Genomic DNA, 23516 nt, shown 5'->3' with positions numbered 1-23516 from the left:
AGTGATGAATTCTCTTCTAGAGCATGTTCTTTTAAAATGAGTGGGAAAAGTTGAAATGGTAACAAAAACAATACTTTGGAGCAGAATTCATTTCTATCGCTAAATTTGGAAAGTTGGACTTCGAAAGGCATTGTTGTATTTTGTTACAATTGCATATTCGTTTCGGTAAACAATTTGAGTTAGATAATGTGAACCTGGCATAATCATAATATGATTCAGAGGAGTTGATAAATTAGTTACTTCGCAAGTATGCATTGTTTTATTCACAGGAATGTAAGAAAGAGGAACCACTGAATTTTCTTTTGGAGGAGAGGGTTTATTATTATAACTTAAAAAATCTATGATACAGCAAAAATATAATAGTTTAAGAAGCTAAAAATGCGGCACAATGAGGGGTTCACTCCACTGATGAGCTGAACATCACAATACAATTTTAAGATTTTTCACAATTCAGGAGAGAAAACACGACAAAAAAATTAAATTAATTGCAGGTAGGTGCAGAATGCAAGAACAGTAATACATCTGTATTGGAGAAATGTTTGAAATAAAATGTTAGGCAATATTAAAAACAATGCACATGATGCGCGCGTCGCGCTAATCGCCCTCCTCACACAGTTGTCAGATTGTGCGATAAATTTGGATACTTTACATGGGTTTAAGTAAGGTTGAGTGCTGATTTTTCAGCACAATCTGGCAACTAAGCTCCTCACCCGCCGCGGCACGTCCTGGCGTGCCACAGCGCCTCAAGCGACTATTTCGCAACAGAGGTGTTGCACAGTATCATACGAAATTGAAGGCGTTTATTAAAATATTGAATTGCGAATTGAATTGTGAAGCAGGTTTAAGAACAAAATTTAGAAAAATGGGAGGTGCGCATTTAGGAAAAAGGAACCAGCGCTTAGTCTGCAACACCGCGAACCGTCGTTTTCAAAATCGACGGTGAAACTACCAGACCATGTACCTTGGTTTGCGATGTTGCAGATTTCCTGACTTACTTTATTTTTTCAATGGAGAACTATCCTCAAAGTCAATTTTCGAAAACTTCCGCGGTTTTTCTTCACTGTGCGAAGAAAACTCTGTAAAAACTTCAAGGAAATGATATTGATTTCCTCTCGTTCAAAAAAATCAAATGGGAGCGGAGATGTTTCACTGCAAAAGAGATATGTGGTCCAGTAGTTTCACTGTCGAAATATGGGCCTGCGGGCTGATTGTTGAAATTGATAGACAAAGCTATAGACAAAGAAGACAAAAGGAAGTTAGAGGGATCCTCTTGGTGGAAGCGGGTGGTTTACAATGGACAAAAGAGGTAGGTATCAGACTAACTAAAGGCAACCCATGAGAGACCCTACTAGTCCACCATTTACCCTTTCAGTCCATTAGGAACCACCCATTTCAACCAATATACCCAACCCAAGTAGCAGTGATGGCGATAATAGCCATTTTATCGGTTAGTTACCGCGATTATGTCGGTGGCAATATATCGAGATATTATCGCATTAAAAGTCGCGATATATATGGCGATTAAATCGCTAAACATAGCAATTTTTGGTTCGATAAAATTGTGATCAATTTTCGTCGAAAAAATCGAGATTAAATCGCCATTAATCGCGATTTTTATTTCAAAAATATCGCGAAAAATGACGATTTAATCTCGATTTTATTTCTTGACGAAAAATGCGATCACGATCTTATCGAACCATAAATTGCGATGTGTAGCAATTTAATCGCCGTAAATCGCGATCTTTAATGCGACAATATCTCGATATATTGCCACCGATATAATCGCGATAACCAACCTATGAAATGACTATTCATCGCGATCACTGCTACTTGGGTAGGATCGCTGCATTCCCTATCGACGGTGAAAGTCGGCAATCACATAACTCGTTTGCTGTGTCTGAAAATCTCCGCCTCTACGTCATTATTTTAAAGGAGAGCAAATTGACATTATTTCTTGAAGTTTTTGCAGAATTTTCTTCGCATTGAGAAGAAAAATCAGGACAGTTTTAAAGAATTGCCGTTGAGTAGTTTTCCATTTAAAAAATAAAGTATGACAGGAAGTCTGCGACGTCGCAAACCGAGTTATGTGATTGCCGACCTGCACCGTCGCTATGTCTTCTTCGTCTATTGCTTTGTCTATAAATTTCAACAATCAGCCCGCGTGGGGTTCTCCTCCTCTCCTTGGAACCATATCGGCCCTACACGGTTCCAGGTGTGGTGGAAGACGCTTCCGTCCTCCTATACTCGTCGTAGGCCAGGGCAAGGCGGACGAACCCATCAACCGGGACTTGTTCCGGTCGCCAGTCCCCCTGGAGCCCAGCGGCTCGGAGCAAGGCCTCCGGATCGTTCGTGAGCGACCCCAAGGAGTTGCGCATCATCTTCCGTCGCTGCGTGAACGTGGCCTTGGCGACGGTGACGAGGGCGCCGGCGCGGCACGGGAGCGGCTCGGCGCGCGGCACCAGGCGGACGACGCTGGAGTTGACCGCCGGCCGCGGCGTGAAGACCTCCGGCGGGACATCGAGGACGATCTCGGCTCGGGTGCGCCAGCCGCAGAGGACGGCGAGGCGCCCGTAGTCGGCCCTCTGCTCCGGCGTCGCCACGATCCTCAAAGCGACCTCGCGCTGGAACATGAGAACGGCCCGCTGCCACCACGGCGGCCAGGTCTCGGCGCTGACCCAGCGGTAGAGCAACTCTGATCCGATGTTGTAGGGGAGGTTGGCGACGATGAGGGCGGGTTCGCCGGCGATGAGGGGTCGCGGGTCGAAGCCCAGGGCGTCGCCGTCGACCACGGTGAGGCGCTCATGGTAGGCGTCTGTGAGCTGGCGGAGGAGGGACAGGGCCCGTGGGTCCCGCTCGATGGCGACGACGCGGGCAGCCCCACCCGCGAGGAGGGCCCTTGTCAGGCCCCCTGGCCCGGGGCCTATCTCCACGACCGTCATCCCGGCCAGCGGACCCGCGGCCTCCACTATCCGCCCGATCACGTTCCGGTCGTAGAGGAAGTGCTGTCCGAGTCTTTTGTTGGGTTTGAGGCCGTGCTTGGCCACCAGCTCGTACGTCGGAGGGAGGCCGTCGTTGGTCTCGTTCACCGCGCTCCCGTTCACGGCACTCTGCAAGACGAAGAAATGGAATCATACTATGCGCTGCAGACAGTGCATCCTTCCTTAAAAAAGCTATCACGAGAACAATTTACAGGTCGTGCCACCTGCAACCATAGAGTACATAGAGTCGTAATGTAAATGGGAGAGCTGGCGCCATGTTCTGCTCGACGAATTCCGAGCCCGGTGTGCGCCGAGTTCGGGTCGCTTTTTCGATACATTTTCGATCCAAAATGGCGGTGTGGAATACGTGGTAATTCCTATCTCCTCTGTTGTTGTTGTTGTTGTTGTTGTTGTTGTTGTCATCGGATGGCCGGGTACCCGTGTATCGCAAACAATCGATTATGTATCGAAAAAGTGACCCGGCGTCACACAGGAGTCCCGGAATTCGGGACATGGAAAATGCTTAAAAGTGGCGCCAGCTCTCCCACTTACATTACGACTCTATGTACTCTGCCTGCAACACAAATATACGTTCAGTGGCGTGGCGTGCTTTGTGATCTATCGATATTTCCCCATTTGAAGCTGTGGTAAATGATCGATTATTAAGGCGTTCGCTGCGAACACCCTCTTTATCGATACTTTTCCGTAGGTTTAAATGACCGATTACGGATTACTCCGTATATCGCAAAGCGCGCGGCGCCACTGTAGACGGTGTAAGTCTGCAGTCACATTACTCGTTTGCGGTGTCTGAGTATCTCCCATCGCCGCATCCATGTTTTTTTTAAAGGAGAACAAACTGACATCATTCCTTGAAGTTTTTGCAGAATTTTCTTCGCACGGAGAAGGAAAATTACGGCAGTTTTAACGAATTTCCGTTGAGTAGTTTTCCGTTTAAAAAGTAAAGTAAGTACGACAGGAAGTCTGCGACGTGTCGTAAACCGAGTTATGTGATTGCCGACTTACACGGTCGAAATTACATTGCAACTGATACGTACCCCTTTTGTTCCAATATGCTCACGGAAAAAGTGGATCGCTGATTTGACAATTCAATTGTTAAAAAAAAGTTACTGCAATACGTTTCAAATGTATATTTTACGATAGTGGAGAGCTAATTTAACCACGGGGGATGGTTGAATTAGCATTTTTTATTGACAGTCACTTTATTTAACTACAAAATTATTAAATCGGCGATTTAATTATTTCCGTGTACGTGTTGGGGCATATCGCGATAATTTTTGCGCCTTTAAATGGATGGATAGGCAATTTGCATAACGTGCTCTAAAATCGTGATACTTTTTGCGCCTTCAAATGGATGGATAGGCAATTCGCATAGCGTGCTCCAATACAGAATTTGACGATTATCGCGACTTATTGCTATTTCTGCTACTACTGGGTACCTATGAGATACAGCGGCGCGGAGCGCCGTTTTATCGGCGCACTGAAAAGAAAAAGTCTTTTAGATCTATGGTCCAGACTCTTAAAAAGTTTGACTGGAAAAAATACTCCTGTTGCTCGGATTAAAAGGAATCCCCCTAAAATCAAGAGGTTGGCTCTCGATTCAAGCAAAAATCCGATTGAATCGAGAGAAATGTTCCTTGTCAAACTTTCTGAGATTCTAGACTCTGGATCCAAGAGACTGTTTTTCCGGTGGGGGCTCCGCCTACCAGACGTGCGCTTCGCGCCTGTTTTAAGTGTGGTTGCGCATGCGCAACCACCGCGGGAGTTCGTTGAACATTCATTGGTCCTCCTCAAAATACATATGCTCCCACGAACTTTCCCGGGAATTTCGAACTTCGCATTGAGCGACCTCTCGGCTGAAATTTTGGAGAGTCCTTTTTTTTTCTTCTTCTTTTTCTTTATTGATAGACTGAACTGACGCGTCACGGGGGGCCTAGTTTCTAATAGTATTTTTCCAAACATACCGTAAGTACACTTAAATTACATATTTACCCGTTGCGATTAAAATAAGTCGTAGAGCTGAATGAGGGTACAAGTATAGAACTTACTAGCACGAGAGGTTGCAAGTGCGAGTCTGAGTCAGAACTTGGTTCGTTCAGCACTAAAAATCCACATATCTGGAAAATAAAAATTGAGAGAAATTTAGTCCCCTAATTCCTCTTCGATCATAGTTTTAAAGTCAGGGAGAGGCAGGCCCCCCCCCAAAAAAGAAGCCAATTTTTGTCTATGTACAAAATTTGATCATGCACGGTCGAAATTCGTGAAAACAAATTTTCGTGCTCAGTTTGTGGTAGGTAACCTAAATAAAGAAATATTCCTAAAAATGTGAACCGAACTGTAGTAAACAAGATTGTTCTGCAGCAAATTCAGGGCAGAAAAATTCCAAAGATGCCAATCAGAGCCAAAGATTGGAGCTCTCAATGAGAATATATCACTGCAAAACTCTCTCTAGCCAATTGAAATTTTTGGAATTTTTTGACCTTGATTTCCCCGCAGAATAGGGTGGACCCCGGGTGTATTATAACTTCCTGTTTTTTCTATTTAAAACAGCGTGGTCTAGCCTCTCCCACCAAATTGCAGTTAACTCGGCAGTAGTATTGATTCGGTTTCTGGTAGAAGTGCGTAAGTCAACAAAGCCCAAGAAGAAGCATAAAACTGATAAGACTTCTAAAAGAGTTTATTAGAGTTCTAAAAGAGTTGATAAGAGTTCTAGAGAGACGAAAAAGAGTTCAAAGGATGAGGTAAGATTCAATTTATTTGAAATGTTCTGAAATAATTTTTTCCGTGGGAAAATTTGTAGCATCGTTTACCTACCTAGTTTAGTGCGTCTTGTGTGAAGTTTTGGACTAACGCCATTTTTCAAGAAAATAATGGAAAACCCGACATTTTTAAGTAAATAGAAAGTAGGTTTTAAGTTACACTTGCAAGTTTCATCACTACCTAATTTTTTTTGTTATTAGGTAAATCAATTAACATTTTTCGAGAGACAAACTCCTTTAAAAAAATTTACACATCTATGTCAAAGGGTGCATGTTATTTGAAATTGAGCTTACTTACCCGAGGAAATAAATGCATATAAAGTAGCAGAAACTGTAACATTTTGATTGATTAAGATTATTGAAAACAATAGAAGAAAAATAACACTTCAGACATTAGGTACTCATAACGGAGATCAGTAGTCAACTGGTTGAGTTCAAAGCGTAAAACTGATAAGGTACTGCCACATGCGTGATGATAAGAATGCAGAATCAAGAAACGAGAGGGTTTAAAAAAATAGAAGAAAAAAACAACAACCAGCCAGGTAGGCCCCCTGGCCCGGGACCTATCTCCACCACCGTCATCCCGGCTAGCGGACCCGCGCACGGTGGATCGAGTCAATAAAATATGAGTGGGTGAGTGAATTTGGGCAAAAATCAACCTAGAATACTTTGTTTCCGCAATTTTATTTAGTTCCCGCCCTACATTTGAATTTCAAACTTGTCCCGATTTCGCCGCCAATCCTCTAGCCAATAGTAGAGGTGATTGAAAAGAAGGTCCTCCTACCCTAAAAAGAGGGCGCTGGTGATTAAAGAAATTCGAAGAAAAAGGCAACATCAGGGCTGCCGATTCGTGAGTAATTACTCACATCGTGAGTAATTTGAGCACCGGTGAGTAAAACGTGAGTAATGAGTAATTGGTGAGTAATCCGACGATCCGTGAGTAATCGTGAGTAATGCAAAATCCATGGGTAATTCTCAGTAATTCTCCATTTTTGGCGCGATTTGTGTGAGTAATCGGTGAGTAAAATTTGGAACGGTGAGTAATCGGTGAGTGAAAACAATGTCAATGTGAGTAAAATCGGGAAATGGTGAGTAAAAAGTGAGTAAAATTGAGAACGGTTAGTAAAATCGCGATCAGTGAGTAGCAAGTGAGTAAATTTTAGATTGGTGAGTAGCGTGTGAGTAAAAAATTCGCGAAATGTGAGTCCGAGTATCGGCAGCCCTGGGCAACATTGTACCCTAAAGTAAACAAATGGGGTCCTTCACCGGGTCTTGATTGACGTGAAGTGTCAATTTGTGTCAAAAATGCTTTCATACAAATAAAGTAATACCCGACTCTCCGATCTCGTTTCGTAGTATCATACTTGGTAAGGATATTACTTTTTACCTTAGAACTAGATACTTATCAATTCGGTGTAAGCCCAGCGAGGTCCCAATCGGTAATTAAGTATAATCAAACATGAAATCATGGAATTAAATGATAAAAAGTCACGGAGTCATTAAAGTAATGTTTGAGGCTGCCACCCTTCGGTTGAGCTAATTTGATCTCTCAGTTATACTGGACAAACTTAATGCGTCTCTATGCCTGAATGGGTTTATGAAAAATTCACTTACGGTCGTGTCATCAGCAGCCGATGCTACTGTCAGGCTTGTGGATTGGAGGCAAGGGTTTTCTATCGCATTGATATCCTCTCCACTCTAAACTCCTGTCACATTTCATCGCAGGTGTGGCTCTGACAAATGAATGGTATTTGGCTTTATTCTTTGCGTCAGTCATAACTTTTCACCTACCATAAGATAACCAAAACCTTTTGCTTGTAATCCTCTTATTCGTCACGTGTCAATGATTTTCTTGAAAATGCAATTTTACCGCTCCCTTCTTCCAGATTAGAAGTCAGTTACAAAGGTGTATTTACAGCAGACCCATATCTGATAAGCCTGATGATAACTCGCAGTTCAACTGTGATATTCAGGAGAAAAATCGAGAAGAAAAAAATACATGCCGTCTCTTTTAGTCAGTTTAACTTTCTTTTAATTAGAAATGATATCTTAATTGAAAGTGACATCATTTCTGATTGTACTTTCCTGTCAATACATGCTTGTGCATTTTTTTTTCAGCTGATCATGTATATTCCGTCGTTATCTCTCATCCTATCGCTGTGCTTCACTGCATACATCGGTCATTCCATGTGGACAATGGCCAAATTATTCATCGCTCCTGAATGTCAGAATAGGATGAACTGTATTCATTCCTTTCTCAACTCTCACTCTAAATTGCAAGTAAGTGACTTTACGATGGTCATCAATAGCGTGTGAATGAATCAAACTTATTTTGTTCAGTGGGTTCCCAAAGTACTATGCATTTAAGTTTATCCATTTCCCACAAAATCCAAAAGAAATCATGATTTCGTGACTAAATTTCATGCTTTCTATAGTGGAAGCATTATCTCCTAATTTATTCTGTAACTTAATTACCTAGAGAAAAGAGGAAAATCTGAAGAAATTTATGAAAGTTTTCCATGATTTAAAAATACCATATTATATCGTCACCTTCCGGCCGAAGTATCACAAGCGCCATGCGACGTTTCAAAATTTTTGCCGCTATTTTCTTTTTTTACAGAAAAATGGCTGGTTGATCTGTTTGAAAATTTCATTGAATTTTATCGGCCGCACAGAGAAAATTCAGTGAAACTTTTGGACAGCTTTGTAGAACAATTTCTCTTCATAAAATTAAAATAGCAGTAGAAACCTGGAAATGTTACATGGCAATTGCGATACTTTGGCCGGAAGGTGACGATCGGGTGAATAAAGAGTCGGTTCCTAGATTTGTCACCCTCAGTTTTCACTCTTATGATTGTTCTGCACTTCCTCCCTATACTCCTTCAAGAGATGAGGAAGTTGTGACAAAACTTACTGTAAAAATTTGAGAATTGTGGTAGTGCTTCTGTGTTTGTTAGTAAAAATTGAGAACATTCAGAGTTTCTTTCATCTCTGAGATATTTTGCAAAAGGCGACCGATTTAGCTGGCTGATTTGGAACCATTTACCAAGCAATATTTAGGCAGTGCTGAACACAAACTCACCAAGTCGCATCAAGTTTTAACTAAGAAACAGAGGTTTGAAATTTTACACCTCAAAAAAACTCAGTGTTAAAGATGAAGTCTTAAGATTGTTTAATGTTCAAACATTTTTTTCTGGACTGAAGTTTTGACAGAAAGAAATTTACAACTAGCTGACTTCAAAGCTACTCCTTACTCATATTTTCCAAAATGCAACTTGGTCCGTTTCTGTTAAGTAAACCTAATCCTCTTGTTGAAATGAAATTTTCAATGTTAGAACAACTGATGTGCAAAAAGCTTGAGGAAATTATGAATCCAGAACTATTTCTATCCTTTTTGTCACTTCATATTGTCCATTTGCAGATATTGTCGGCGTGATATTGTAGTACTGAGGCTAACGCTTTCATCATTAGTTGCACTATAAAATGAAATTATTTTCTTCAAGTTTTCAACGATTTTGCTGTGTTTTCTCTTCTATGCATAAAAGTCTGTCTTTTATCGCTTTTCCAGATGGTCATATTTTCATCAGTCAGTGGATATCGAGAAGATGATCTGAAATTTGTACATTATTTCAAAGATTTTAATTTTCAAAAGCCTTTTGAACAGTAAGTAACTATCATTAGAATTTCTATAACTTGAATTCTATAGACCAATATTTCTGCTTTTGAATCATCAACATGCAGTGTTACTGCAAGAGAGGCGTAGTTTTCCTTCACCACATGCTAAGTGTATTTTATCGCCTATTTTACACTCATTTTTGCTAAGTCAAACAGGAAAATAAAATTTCTGCTCCAAATGAGCACCTTGAAAACCTGATTGTATTCTATCTGGGAATATTAAAAATTTGAGCAAGATTTAAAACCCTCCTAAGGTTTCAAATGAGTTTTTCCATATTCTTAGTTTTTCTATGCCCTTTCATCACAAGGTTTGTGATACGTTGTAAAAAGTTGTTGAATAGCCTCAAATTTATGGCAATCACCTAAATAATCTTGAAAGTCCATGAATTTCTTTTTACCGAGTTATTTTGCGGATGACCATTTGAAAAATTGGCCTTTTTTTACCGGGACTCTTTGACTTTGGGAAAGTCAAAAGTTTAAGGGTTTGGAAGAGGAAACATCAAATATGAAGACAGTATATAAGGCTTTCATAAGTTTCTTACACATCCTTGAAAGTGCTTGAAAAATGTTTTGGCAGTTTTTGGAAGATCTTCATTAGTCTTTGCATCCCCTAATTAGGATTTCTTGAAAAATTCTTTAGTGTTCTCTTTTAGTTTTGAAAAACTGTCATCAACCCTGCTGCTTCAAAGTATGACTGTTTACCGTAACTGTCCGAAAACAGGTTAAATCTCTAAGCCCAAGGAGATGTAAACACGCAACACCTTCTTTTTTGCAATTCTTAACTGATGCTCTTGAGTTGTGCAAAAATTTATCATTAAAAAAGTAGAGTTTACTTTATCAAAATGCCACTTCATGTATTTATTTACGAAGAGACCAAAGCTCATGAGCAAAACACCACTATTGTAGGTCATAAGTGGATGATTAGTGAAGCGCATTTCTTCACTTCCAAATAGCTCTTTATTTTGCTAGGTATCTTTACAGTTTTGTTCCTCTGCATTTTTACGTATTTCAGTGATTTGGATGTGGAAATCCCATATAAAACTCGTCGGAATGGCACGTTGTTCTTCCACGTGCACATCTTCCCGAATCCATTGATTGGGGATGAGGTGAGGTGGGAAAGTGTACAGCGGAGTCCGAACCGAACAAGTACCCTCATTGAAATGACCCAGTATCAGATCCCAGAAACATCCAAGTACAAACTCCTCCAGGAAAATTCGAATGTGGCCCCGGAGAGGCCAGTGACTCATTTGAAGACTGAAGTCGGAATCAACATGTTGACAAATGTTCAGTATTTGCCGCTGAATGGCATTCCTGGGGAAATTGCTGCTTTATTAAGGTAATATTCTACTTATTTTTTCTACTAGGGTCAGAGCACCCGCCATAAATGTTGTTAGTAAGCTGAAAAACAGAGAAAAGATCCAAAAAATTCAAGTCTCTGAAGAAACTATAAAAATGAACGACTAGATAGGGTACAAAATGAAGCACTATGAAATCTGTTTCCTTATCAAATTTGATATAGAATACAATTTATGCTTCAAAATATTCCAAATTCAACTCATACCTAAGTTGAATATAAAATAGCAGGAGACCATTTCTATGCCATAAAAGAGCATAGAAATTAACAGGTTTTCAACGTACACTTCCCGCGCACAGAGACTGAGTCAACTTGAGTATACCGAAGTCAACTTGAGTATACTGAAGTAATCTTGGTATACAGTGAAAGAATTTTCCTGTGTAAATTTGTTTTTTTTTTTCCAAATTAAAGACAATTTACATCAAAAGCTGAAGGAATTAAATGTGAAACTGAACTCTTGTTATTCGCTTAATGTACAGGTTGATTTTAATGTCTACTTTGGCCAACACTGATTACAATTTTTGTGAACGGGAAATTTGAATTTGCCGTTTATTTTATTAGCAAGTTTTATTCAGCCGTGACTAATTTTGATAATCATTCATGTCTTTTCTACTAATTAGACTCTCAGAAAGCGGATTTCTAGAGTGGATTATATTTTAAGGTGAAAGTACCCAAAACTATGATGAGTCACAGCAAATAAAAGCAAGGTAAATTGATTGATGCATCAGTTTATGAAATTACTTCTGTCAGTTAAATACTCAATTGAACAGATCCATTCAAGAGTGAGGGAAAGGGCCAGTGGGATCTTTATGACAGTGATCTTTCTCAAATGAGTCCGCCAATTTTCCCTTCAGTTCTCTTGAGTTAAGATGATAGTTGGTGTGACCACCAAACATTGAAGTGATAGAACTCACATCAAAATTCTGTAATCCTAATGGTTTACTGTCCACATTCAGGTTCTCGAGAAATCGTGAGTTCTTGCCAATCGTGCGGCATGATTTTTTGAATGACCGCCTACAATCCCTTCAAGAAATAAAAAAAGGTGTATCCAGTATGCAAGTGAAACTGAAGTATTCTCCGATTTCGTTTGGAATGCTCAGGTACTAATCATTTTCCTCTTGTTAACTAAACTGATTTTTTTTCAGAACAGGTTTTATAGAGCTGATGAAAACTCAATTGTAGACAAAACGGAGATAGCACACTGAGTCAAGCGTTTAGGCACAGACTAAATTTTGATGTTATTTGATATGCTATTCTTCACAACCTCCTAGCCTGGTGAGCTTTAAGCCTTGTCCACACAAATGCGACTCGCAAAACTTTGGGCGAGCTCGTCATAACTAACCCATAACTTATTCCGGGAAACCCTGGTTTGTAGAAATAATTCGTCCAAACCGTGCCAATTCCAAAAAATCACGGTTGTGCTGAAAATTTTTCAGTATTTTCACATCGATTTTTTCAAAAACGTTTCGCACTGTCGCTGTGTTAGATTTTTGGACAAGCCTTTCTTATTTATAACTTAATGCAGAGATTTCCTCTTTTCTGAGGTCCTGGTATTTTTCCGCCAAAAGATGCAAGAATGTGCCCCTTACTTACGAGGCAAGGAGCGGTCTTCTCAATCTGCTATGTAGTGTTGCAACGTATGCACCCGGAAATGCATGAAAGAGTGCTTAAAAATTAACTTCTCAGCCTAATTTTTCTCAAATTGGTTTCACAAATTTCAATTTTTTTAAAAATCGATTCGCAAGAGGTCTTGAAGTACATTATCGCAAAAAATATCAAAGTTTAGCTTGTGCAGTATTGCTCTGTACTTTGTGCCATCTCCTTTCTCTTTCTGTGATAAAATTGCTTAAAAATCGTAGCTTCTCTCTACTGTGAAAGGAGACATAAGCTCTCTGTGTTACGTCCTCACTGGACTCTCTTAATGTATTGTGCTTATGCCAAAAAAATTATGTATTTATGTATTTGTGTGCTATGTATTATGTATTTATTATGTATTGTGTATCGGCCATAGAGCCTTTCACAAACCTTCTGCCAAACTCGAAACCTGAAAATTAGGTCCTAGAATAATTTTTTTCAACACTCAGTGTAAGTGTCGCACCGCCTAGAAGCCAAAAGAAAGTTGCACATTACATTCATTTCTGTAATTGAGTATAACATTTCATGAATTAGAAAGCTTCTTTCAAACACCAATCTTGCCCATGTAAAATTTCTTATTCAGAAATCAAGCAAAGTTTTTAATCATTGCTTTTAAAATGTTGAGCCGAAGCTGTTGGACTTGATGCTCTCATCTCAAATATTTCTGTGTTTTCTTTAGGTTTGAGGGACACTAATTCTCCACGCATGATTTTCTAGGAATTATTTCTTAAAGTGTGCTGACACCATGAGAGTGTATCTGTTATTGTATTAATCCCGTTTTCGTATCTCTCTTCCCAGACTAATGCTGCATGTTGAAGCTTCTATGAGCTCTGTTCAGACTCTGGGATTCTCTGTCAAAGAGATTGACCAAGTCAAGGGTATCTTTGCAGACACAAATATTTATTTACTCCTCGGAACGATTTTTGTATCAGGCTTCCATGTGAGTACTCTGTTTCCAATGCTTTAGAAACGCTTGTTCCCGCTTGTGAACATATATTTCAAAAATATATCATGAAACAGAATCTTCTCTAAGAAATTTTGATAAGTTTTCAAACTGTAACTCTTAATTTAGTTTCCCAAATTTTCAGAAATCAACCAATTAATTATCAGAATCTGTTAAAAAATTTCCCTTCTTCTAACATTGCAAGTCGAAACTTAACAAGAGAAAAATCTTTATATCATAAAGCAGATTAGTATTATTTCAGTATTGAAATACTCAAGTATCGATACTTTAATTTTTTGACCAGTAGAACATTTGCCTTGACAAGGAAAGCACCAACTTTCGGCTTGCAGATTAGTTTTTGGAAATTATAATGCTCCGCGCAAAATTGTAATATTACGGAACGTTTAATACTATACGTAATAATGATGGTATCTTCTGTCCATTGTAGCTGCTCTTTGATTTCCTGGCCTTCAAAAATGACGTTAGCTTTTGGCACTCAAGGAAAAGTCTCGCTGGCATCTCAGCACATACGGTGTTGTGGCACGCCTTCAGTCATATCATCATCCTGCTGTATCTAATTGAGGAAAAGTCATCTCTTCTTATTTTAATTCCTTCGTTCATTGGAGCATTGATTGAGGTTTGTGATTTATGGAGATTTCCTTCTGCTATTGTAGTATTACCGAACACACTTTTTTTTTAAAACCCTCTCCTCTCCTTAGACCTCACTTGTAAAACGCATCGGAGTCTTCGTATGAATGGACCTATCGCAAACAGTTGCTTAGAAAAAATAAGTTGTCCCTCGATGAAAATTGCTTTAAAATCAAGAGTACTTTGGCGGAGTCTCACTTTTACCTCGTACCTCACTATCTACCTTAGAAATTGCCATTTGCTGCTTCAAGAAGTATTCACATGTGGCAAAGATGCAATTTGATACGGATGATCTTTGAGTTCATCCTCTCACTTAGTTTAGTGAATTAATGCAGGCGCCCTAATAGCTGTCATTTTGTAATGCAGTTCCTCTGATGAAGACCAACAACAAAGGAACTTCCTCTTGGCAAATTTAATTTGAGAATAAAGGAAGTATGAACATGTGATGGAAGGGTTGCTGATGGTATGGAAAACCTGGAAAGTCAGGGAACTTCCAACGACCTGGGAAAGTGAGGGAATCAGTAGGAAAAATAGGGAAATTTTGCAGACAGCATTCAATAGAAGTCAGCATAATTAGAAGGAAAGAAGTCGACGAGGAAATTTTGTTCTAAAATCAGGGAAAGTTAGGGGACTTGAAATTTTTGGAGTTTGGGAAAAGCAAAAAAGTCAGGAAAAGTGACAGGATCGGAAAATGAAGAAATTTTGGAAATTCTGGGTTAGATGAAGGAGCTCTCTCGTTCAGTTTTTTTGAGGAACTGCACCTAATACTGAATGTCACTTCATTCTAGAAGTGAACTTTCTCACAATTTGATATTCCATCCTTTTTATGGCCTCAACATATTAGTATGTTTAATCTAATCCCAAATTCCTCACGCCTGCAAGTGAACTCCTCCGTGCCAAAATCTCAAATTCATTGCATAGAAGGGTTAAATTTCTCTGTACTAATTTTTCAGGTTTGGAAAGTGCACAAAGTCATCCCGATTGATTGGAAACATCTCAAGTTCAAAAAAGCATTTGTGAGCAGTGAAGAGCAACGTACCAAAGAGTTCGACCGAGAAAGCATGAAATATCTTTGTTATCTGTACCCGTTGATCATAGGTGCTGCTGTCTATTCTTTGGTGAATGAAGTACATCGCAGGTGATTAAAAACCGCTTTTCTGGTGAAAATTAGAGACTGTTACATCATAGTTTGTCTCCTTTTGTTTTGCCGCACTTTTATCGGTGTTGATTTTGATGGGTTTTGCTGTGAACCAGCTCTAATACGTAGATTTGTTCAGATTGCTAACAAACTATTTTGTCATTGCTGAGAACGTTCCATCGCTATTAATATTGTCATAGATTTTATCAATCATTGTGTTTAATGCCTTGAATAATGAATATTACACCTGAATGATTGTTCTAGCCTGTACTGCAAATTTTTATATAATTCTAAGAGATAACCGTAGAAAATTGTTTTCGTCTGGTGGGTGTCCCCTGCGAACTTACCAAAAACCTGTTGTATTACCTGTGGTGGTGAATTTCTGGGTGGCCAGGGAATGTAGGGTTCTCTTGCATACCGGCAGAAGAAACACATCGACGAACACAAGGACCCCCCCAGAATTGCTTCCCGCATCAGGCATTATGCGTTAGGTACTCCTATGATTTTATATCAAAAGTATGATTTATGGCTTTTCGTGTTTAACTACCTTTTTTCTATTGTTTTTTTGTTACTGACCCTTCAATTTTTAATGATTTTATTTTCCAGTTGGTATTCATGGATCATAAGGAGCACGGTAAATGGAGTCTACGCTTTTGGCTTCATTTTCATGTTGCCCCAACTTTTCGTCAACTATCGACTGAAGTCGGTTGCGCATCTTCCTTGGAGAACATTCATGTATAAAGTAAGTAAGCTGACAGGCTGCTGAATAGGCTGGAAAACTTGGAACATTGGGGAAAAGAGAAACATGTTTAGTGTGCGCCAGGGAGTTTTATGAAAAAGCCTAGCACTACAACCTCTTCATTGATTTTTTCCTACCTAAGAAGTTTCAAAGACATTGGAACAAAATTTCAGAAAATTTGAACTTGGTGATAGAAAACTGACAGCTTTGAGGTCCATTTCAAATTGAATTGCAACTGTCTGTCTGATAAGGCCGTTAGTCTACGGAGGCCAAATTTTTCAATATAACGACTCTTGTCGACTTGGGCTGAAAAATCGCCTGTCAAAATTTTAACAGGAAACTGAGTTTGTCCCACGTAATAAATTGCAACTGGTCCTGTTCTTTTTTGCGTCAATGGACGGCGCAAGGTTGTATTATGATTTGGCAAGTTGGTGCCCCGAGCATGGTAGATCAAGATTCTAAGCAGATTTTTCTCGAACCCAACTTTTGTATTAAAATATTTTAACTGCTATACTGCCGTGCTAAGAAAAAACGCCGTATGAACATTCGAGTGTTGCCCATTTTCCTACAGTAAAATGTTTATTTTTGAGGAAAGCAATGCATATTTTACCTTGAAATTTTGAGAAACTTTACGTGAAATTTTGAAATTTACATGAAAAATTGGAAGAAAAATATTTACAAATTTTCCTGAGAATTCGTGATTCACCAAAGGAAATTTGGCAATGCCCAAGGGTTCATATGGTGTTCCTCCTTAACATGGCAGTATAGCTCGGGATTTTTTGGGGCTTATTTGGCATTTTTTTGCCCAACATATTCCTGTTATTTTTCAATGCTCTAATACCAACAATAAAATTTTGAGACTTTGTCGAATAAGGTCCTTTTTTGCATTATTAGTCTCAATTAAGTGACATCTTTTCATTACCAAAGTCCATAACAATGTCCTTTTCACCAGCCAAGCAAAGGTAATTCCTCTTAATCCATTTGACGGAAGTACTTACTCACAAAACGTCTCTTTGCTGCTTTATTTTATTTGATGAATGATATTTTATGTCTTTTTCAGGCATTCAGTACGTTTATAGACGATGTCTTTGCCTTTATTATCACTATGCCCACCGCTCACCGCCTCGCATGTTTCCGTGATGATGTAGTCTTTCTTATTTATTTGTATCAACGATGGTAAGTTTTCTTGGATGGTTCAGTATTGCAGTTTAGGCTTTATGATTCATTCATTAATAGGTCTGTGGACAAGGATGAGTCAAAGTGCTATGCAACATGTCTACTCCTCAAAGTTTTACGAGGAAAATGAATCTCATTACAGGAAGTCTGGAAATCAGCTCTCAAACAATACACAGGTGTTTACAGTTAACATTGATAAAACGGCAAAAATACGAATGACATCGTTTATATAACGTAACTTATATTTTAATCTGTGTTAAAACACTTGTTGATAACTTGTTCAGGAGTTGCTTTTTGAACTTTCTGATGTGTGAATCGTTTTGTAAGTAAGATTTTGAGGGGATGATAATTTGATGCTTGAATTTTTTCAGTGAAAGGTTTCCTTAAAATCAAGGTCTATGAAACAGTCGGCTAAAGCAGGTCTAAAAAATCAAATTTATACGATACAGTAAACAAGGTATTCTAAGTTTGATAAAATCTCTGAAAATTTGTTTGAAACTTGATCAAATTTAGATTGACTAGAATCGACAAATTTAATCTTTAAAGTCTGTAAACCTTAATCGATAGTCAGGCTCATGGGCCTCACATTAAAGTGCTCTTTCAGTGCTGCAGTGATCTCATGCGGCTGACATCGAGTCTTTTTCAATTGTCCTATGGTAACTTGCTATTGGGCTGCAGATCAATCTATGTCTTTAAGGAGGACCTACTTAACTCCCTGTACGAAGACTTAGGATCAAAAATTGTGTCAAGTTTTTTGTTTGATCTTTGTAAATTAAAAATAATCCTTTGCATCAGCAGCTTTTTTAAATGTTTTTCTTTTTATATGTTTGTAGGCTGTACCCTGTTGACAAATCGAGAATTGACGAGGACACGTCAATTGTTTCTGAAGTTCCTACTATTGATGCGAAAAAAAGCGACTAATTCCGTCTTGCCTCAAAGCATGTAATTTATTTGATTCAGGATGTCGCTTGTACTGCGTGGAGTTGCGGCAGCTCCAGGGAAACAGCTCTCTTGGTAGGTTAATACTGATTTGCCATTTTTCAGGAGATTTCTACAGCTTTCCCACTAGAAGTAATAAAGGAGGCTATTTTTACCTGAAATGGCAACATTGGTCTAATATGAAGATAGTAATTTTAACTAATTTTAAGAGAATAAGAACTTTTGATCTCATTGGGTTCTTATTGGTTACTCTTGCAAAGAGTATCATCCTCATTATTTCTTGGATCTGTGAAAAGAGACATATGTTTCAAAATTCAAAAAATAAGTCTGCCCTCTAGAAGGATATATATTTATGTTGCCAAAAATTTTAAGCTTAAAAGCTCACAGGAACATACGAACGTGATATTTTACAGATGCATTTAAAATGTGCTGTTATTGGTGGTTTTTTTTCTTTTCTTTTTTGAAGGCCATTAAAGTGCATGATATCATGATTTCCTTGAAAATTTTTATATTCAGGTGCTAAATCCTGTTTCACAGATCCAGTCACATTATTTTTAAAAAATAAAATCCTATAATACTTGTGTTGTACTGAAATGAATTTCAGCCAGTCATGGTGTCTACAAGTCCAGAATTTCCAGAAGTAGTTTTGATTTTTTAAGGGTGGTCAGGAAGTACTGAAAAAGTGCGGAAATTCCACAAGGAAGTCTGGAATTTGTTTAATTTTTCTGTCATTCTTGTTGCAATTTGAGCAAGAAATTCAAATTTTTTAAATTTTTCGAATTTTGTCAAATAAAGGCACTGAAAAGTACTGAATTTCTCTGTTAAGGAGGTACTGAAAAAGTATTGAATTTTTCTGTTAAGGAGGTACTGAATTTCTTGGGAATGTACCGAAAAAGTAACGTATAAGTACTGATTTTTGGCCAGCCTGTTTTAGTAGACACCCTGGCCAACAGTCTGAGCCGTTTAGGCCAACCTTGTGATAAAGTACCTTATATAGATCATCATCTAATTTTTTTAGTTTATATTCTTTCAGTTTTTAAAATCTTTCTGTAACACCCTGCATTTTTAGCTTTCCTTTTTTAAGATTCGTGATTTATTTCCTGTGTTGATTTGTATTGTTAGAGTTTTATGTTACATTATAGTAATTGTTGTATTTCTAAGTACGACATAATTTGTGGGACCATCAATTGTTTTAACGTGGAAAGGACTAGTAGACAGAAATTAAACATTAATTACCTATCGTGAGTTCCCTCGTCAAAATTCTCTTCAGTTTTACAAAATTCTTACACAATTTTAGGTGATCAATATTTAAATACGGAGGTGTATTCAGTCATGTTAAATGGATTACATTTTGCAATAAGGAACCTCTGGCTCGTCTATAAAAGCACCTTTTTGCATAGGGAAACCAATAGCATATATGTTGTTTCTAAAATGAGCCAGAAATAGTGGTTCTTTAACACAAAATGTAATCCAAATGGAGTGCGAATTGTCAAAAAAACAACATTCCTTTCATTTTATACCATTCTCAATACAAAGGCTTTTGCTTTTGAGTTGATTTCGAAATCACCCATTTTGTGTTTCATGCTGCTGTGTAAGTTACCTCAATCAAGAACTTTACTAAATGACTCCTTAATTTGGTATCTTCCGCACGAAGGAACGTATGTATGTGGATTGCACTGTTTCAGTATTTCTTACTCTTATTTGTTTACGGGAGAGCGGTCAAAGAAATTTTCCTGAAATTTCTGCTGATTTTTCTTTGCCCTTGCGAGAATAGACTCTAAAATTCTCAGACTAATTTGTGCTACGCTTCTATATAAAAACAAAATATTCGCATAAATGAAAAAGCCCAGACTAGATGTGTTCCTTTGTGCGGGAGACGAATTTCGGCACTTCATCTGTCAGCGGAACTTTTAAACCTGCAAAATCATTAATTTACTTCTCTGAAGTCTGTAGACATCCCATCTTAGTCTACTAGTTCATTGAACGAATGAAGACTTAATGTCATTGAAAAATTTCCTAAGTTTTTGAAATCCATGTGCAATTCTTTTGAAGTTTTCGTAAAAATTCTTCAGGCAGGTTTATATCTTAGCCTTCAAAATGGACCTCCAGACATAGGAAAAATTAAAGTACCCCAAGATTTGATTTAGACCCAAAATCTCATGCAAAACTTTTGGAACATAACACACATGTTTAGAATTAATTCATAAGTTAAAGATATGAGGCTCTAGTTCTGAGTCTCTGGTTGGAATCAGTGGATTCGAACTCCTTATTCGCAGAAAATTTAAAATCATTGTAGTTCCTTTAGCCACTAAAAATAAACTCAAACAAATGACAAGTGACTATATTCCAAAGTCTTTATAATTTGTTAATTCTCTGATCATTTCCAAAATCTCTGACTTTGATCAAAACTTCCACCTAGACTTTTTTTTTATCATTACGTTAGCTTTTGCTAAAATACGGACTATGGACAGAATCTCCACTTTTAGAGATCCAAATTGAATCAGGACGTGCGAAAACCGCTAATGTCCATTTTTCCAGTCTTCAGTTTTTTTGACTTGATAATACTTTTGAAGAGTTAATACCACCGTAAAAGTGATGAAAGGACTTGTTTTGGGATAAAGGAAACCTGAAAACGAGTTTTAATGCCACTTTGGTGGTTGCACTCAACTCCGAAAAGTACTATCAACTCAAAAAAACTGAAGACTGGATAGTTGGACATAAGCGGTTTTCGCACGTCCTAATTCAATTAAGGAAAAAGGCACTTCTCTTGAATAGCGATGGCTGATGTCGGTGAGGAAATATTGCAACTTTCAAAAGGAAATTCTCTGCTTTTTCAAGGTGTCTGTAAACTCCTGATCTTTCCCAGACTTTTCAGTTTTCCAGACTGCCGGAAACCCCAAAAGTTCCATTTTTCACACATTTTTTCCTCCATTGATTCACAGCACTTGTAAACTTGTAAAGAGAAAATTCAGCTTTGTTAGAAAATTGTGTTGTTTGTTGTCTTTTTATAGAAGTACATTATTTTATTTTGACTAAAGTGCTACATTTGACCAAAATCAATTTTTGTTTGGCGGTCAAGTCGAATGGATGTACTGGAAATATAATTTTCTTTCAAAACTCGACCAATTTTGCTAGAGAGTTTCACAATTCATCAGCAATATTCTAGGTAAAGTTTTTATCAAAGATTGTTTATTGTGGTACCTAATTGTTACTAGGTCTAGTGGTCCATTTTGTACATTTTTTACCCAGGAAAGAATTTTGCCTACTAGAATTGTATTCTAGTTTTTTTCTAGTATCATTTTCCTCGTGATTGACACTGTAATGCAGTCTCAAATGTTTTTCTGTGCACCTCATTGTTGGTGAGTGTTTATTTTCTTGCGAATATTTGTATGAGTGAATTTTTGTGTTGAATCGGACGGACTGCGTGAATCCTTATTACATCGTGAACCCGATCTTCCTTTCTTGAGTTTACCAAAGGGATGGTTGATGTTCACCGGAATCATTGTTAAAATTCAACCTGTACCTTGCGTAAACTAAGGACTTCGTGAATCCAGTGGAAAGCTCTGTGATTGGCCCACATTGATGGATGAGTCTGTTGACGTCACAATGGCATTAATGTCAGCAATTTCATCAGAGTCAAACAATTGGTAGGATTGGATACAAAAATTCGCTTTATGTATTTCCTTTTTTCTAAATTGTTGTAATCCAAAGCATACTTTCTTATATCATTCCTAATAAGTATCTTAATTTAATCTAATTTATGCTCTTAATGTTGATGCAATATTTTTTTACTGTTGAAAATGACTGCAGGATTAAATCCTTTAAGTTTAGTCGCAAGTCATACATTTACTTGTTGTTTAAGTGTGAATTATATGTAATTTAGAAAACTGTTGATGTCAATTTATACTTTCCTCTTTGGACTGGCATCAGCATTGTCCGGCGTTCGGGAATCTCACATGCATCCATATTATAAAATATGTCAGGTACCCAGCTTCAGTAAATCGTTGAGAATCGTTCAAGAAGATGGATCTCAGATCTGGATGTTACAGATTTCCCAACCAATTCAAATTTTTATGAAGGAACAGCTAATCAATGTTTTTTTTTTTTTTTGAGATTTCTACTGATCATTCTTCTGTGAGAGATAATGTAAAAATTGTAGACAATACTGCTTCTTTTGAAAGCACTAAAGCAGGTGTATATCACAATTGAGATGCACGTTTTTAAGCTTTTACCGGCTTTAAGGAGATTAGGATCTCCCTCTATTTCTACGGTAAAACTCCCAAACCACGTGTTAACGACATCGTAGACTTCCTGGCATACTTTATTTTTTAAACGGAAAACCACTCAACATAAATTCTTAAAAAAACTTCCGTGATTATTCTTCTCTGTGAGAACCAAATTTCGAGCTAACTTCAAGGGATGATGTTGATTTGTTCTCCTGTAAAAATAAGGAAATGGAAGCAGAGATCTTTAAACACTGCATACAAGATACATGGTTTGGAAGCTCTACCGTCGATATAAAAGTACCCCAGAGAGAGTACAGAAGATGGGGTGCCGGGACTACTCACCCACAGTGTTTTCGCCTGAGGGACTATTCATCCATACGTTTTCACCAAAGACCTATCAACCCACGAATGTTCACCCACAACCCTTTTAACCTGCAAGCTTTTTGTTTACCTACAAGCGTTTTCATCAAGTTGCGAAAATTAAATTGAGTACGCATTCGCGGTCACTTCGTATCAAGTGGAAACTGGAGTCAGGCATCAAGTTTGCCGTCAACTCGATGAATGCAATTTGAGCAATTCAGGAGTTGAAATAGTTGCATTGCGCATTTTAGTTTAGCATGATGTCTAAAGGACGAGCGACTTTTGTTGTAATCTTCGTTTTTTTAATGACCAGTGAAATGTCCAGGAATTAATACTCAATTCTCCCTGTAGAAAACATTTTAGATAGGGATATCCGGGTAAATAAGTTGCCAAAGTTAGAACTAAGCACTGCTCCAAAGGTCACGTTTTAATGCCTGGGAACTGTAGCTAGAAATCAAGTTTGCCTTCAACTCGACCTCACCTACGACCTCATTAGGCAGTGTAAACTACTCGTAGGTGAAAGCTCCTTCTTTGCAAAAAGCCTTGTATACAAAAGTTCATAGGGGTCTAAATGCTGTGGGTGAAAAGATCTTAGTGAATAATACCGTGGGTGATGAGTCTGTGTTCGAGTAGTCCTGGAATCGAAGATGGTGGCACAGCAACCATCTTAAGATTCTTGTACAAAGTATGGAATTGCTGGTTTCCTGTTTGATCCAGTGTCCGCAAAATTTCCTATAGATTAGCTGTATTGTTTCTGTTAATAATTTTTGGACGATTATAGATGTTTTTGTAATGTTATATTTCTGGGGTGTAGTTAAATACAGGCAATACTTATAAAACTGGTTGTCTCATTATTTCATTGTACCGAAAAAAAAAGAGAAAAAAATAATCGCTCTGTCATCGTGGATTTTGCCTAAAATCTATTTCG

General features: G+C 38.1%; 2 protein-coding genes across 5 annotated transcripts; one reads left to right on the top strand and one right to left on the bottom strand.

Moving 5' to 3' along the window:
- Positions 1 to 295: 295 nt before the first annotated feature.
- On the bottom strand, positions 296 to 6226 carry LOC109044187 (ribosomal RNA small subunit methyltransferase A). Its single transcript, XM_019061760.2, has 3 exons — positions 6054 to 6226; positions 5045 to 5113; positions 296 to 3107 (listed from the first exon to the last, which is right to left on the bottom strand). The coding sequence occupies exons 1-3, from the start codon at positions 6093 to 6095 to the stop codon at positions 2199 to 2201; spliced, it is 1020 nt and encodes a 339-aa protein (XP_018917305.2). The 5' UTR covers positions 6096 to 6226; the 3' UTR covers positions 296 to 2198.
- Positions 5718 to 23427, top strand: LOC109044169 (lipid scramblase CLPTM1L). 4 transcript variants are annotated; one of them, XM_072304608.1, is made up of 11 exons: positions 5718 to 5737; positions 7874 to 8035; positions 9324 to 9418; positions 10443 to 10766; positions 11741 to 11884; positions 13218 to 13359; positions 13811 to 13999; positions 14964 to 15148; positions 15755 to 15890; positions 16948 to 17063; positions 17897 to 23427. In XM_072304608.1, exons 2-11 carry the CDS (start codon positions 7880 to 7882, stop codon positions 17982 to 17984), a joined length of 1575 nt encoding a protein of 524 aa, XP_072160709.1. In that variant the 5' UTR covers positions 5718 to 5737; positions 7874 to 7879; the 3' UTR covers positions 17985 to 23427. The 4 variants fall into 4 exon arrangements, with proteins under 4 accessions (XP_072160709.1, XP_072160708.1, XP_018917279.2 ...); XM_072304607.1 differs by lacking the exon at positions 5718 to 5737 and adding an exon at positions 6231 to 6388; XM_019061734.2 differs by lacking the exon at positions 5718 to 5737 and adding an exon at positions 6574 to 7122.
- The last annotated feature ends 89 nt before the right edge of the window (positions 23428 to 23516 follow it).

This window comes from Bemisia tabaci, chromosome 9 (genome assembly GCF_918797505.1).
Source record: "Bemisia tabaci chromosome 9, PGI_BMITA_v3".
NCBI lineage: Eukaryota > Metazoa > Arthropoda > Insecta > Hemiptera > Aleyrodidae > Bemisia > Bemisia tabaci.
Note: the sequence above shows the minus strand (reverse complement) of the source record. Positions and strands in the feature narration are given on the sequence as shown.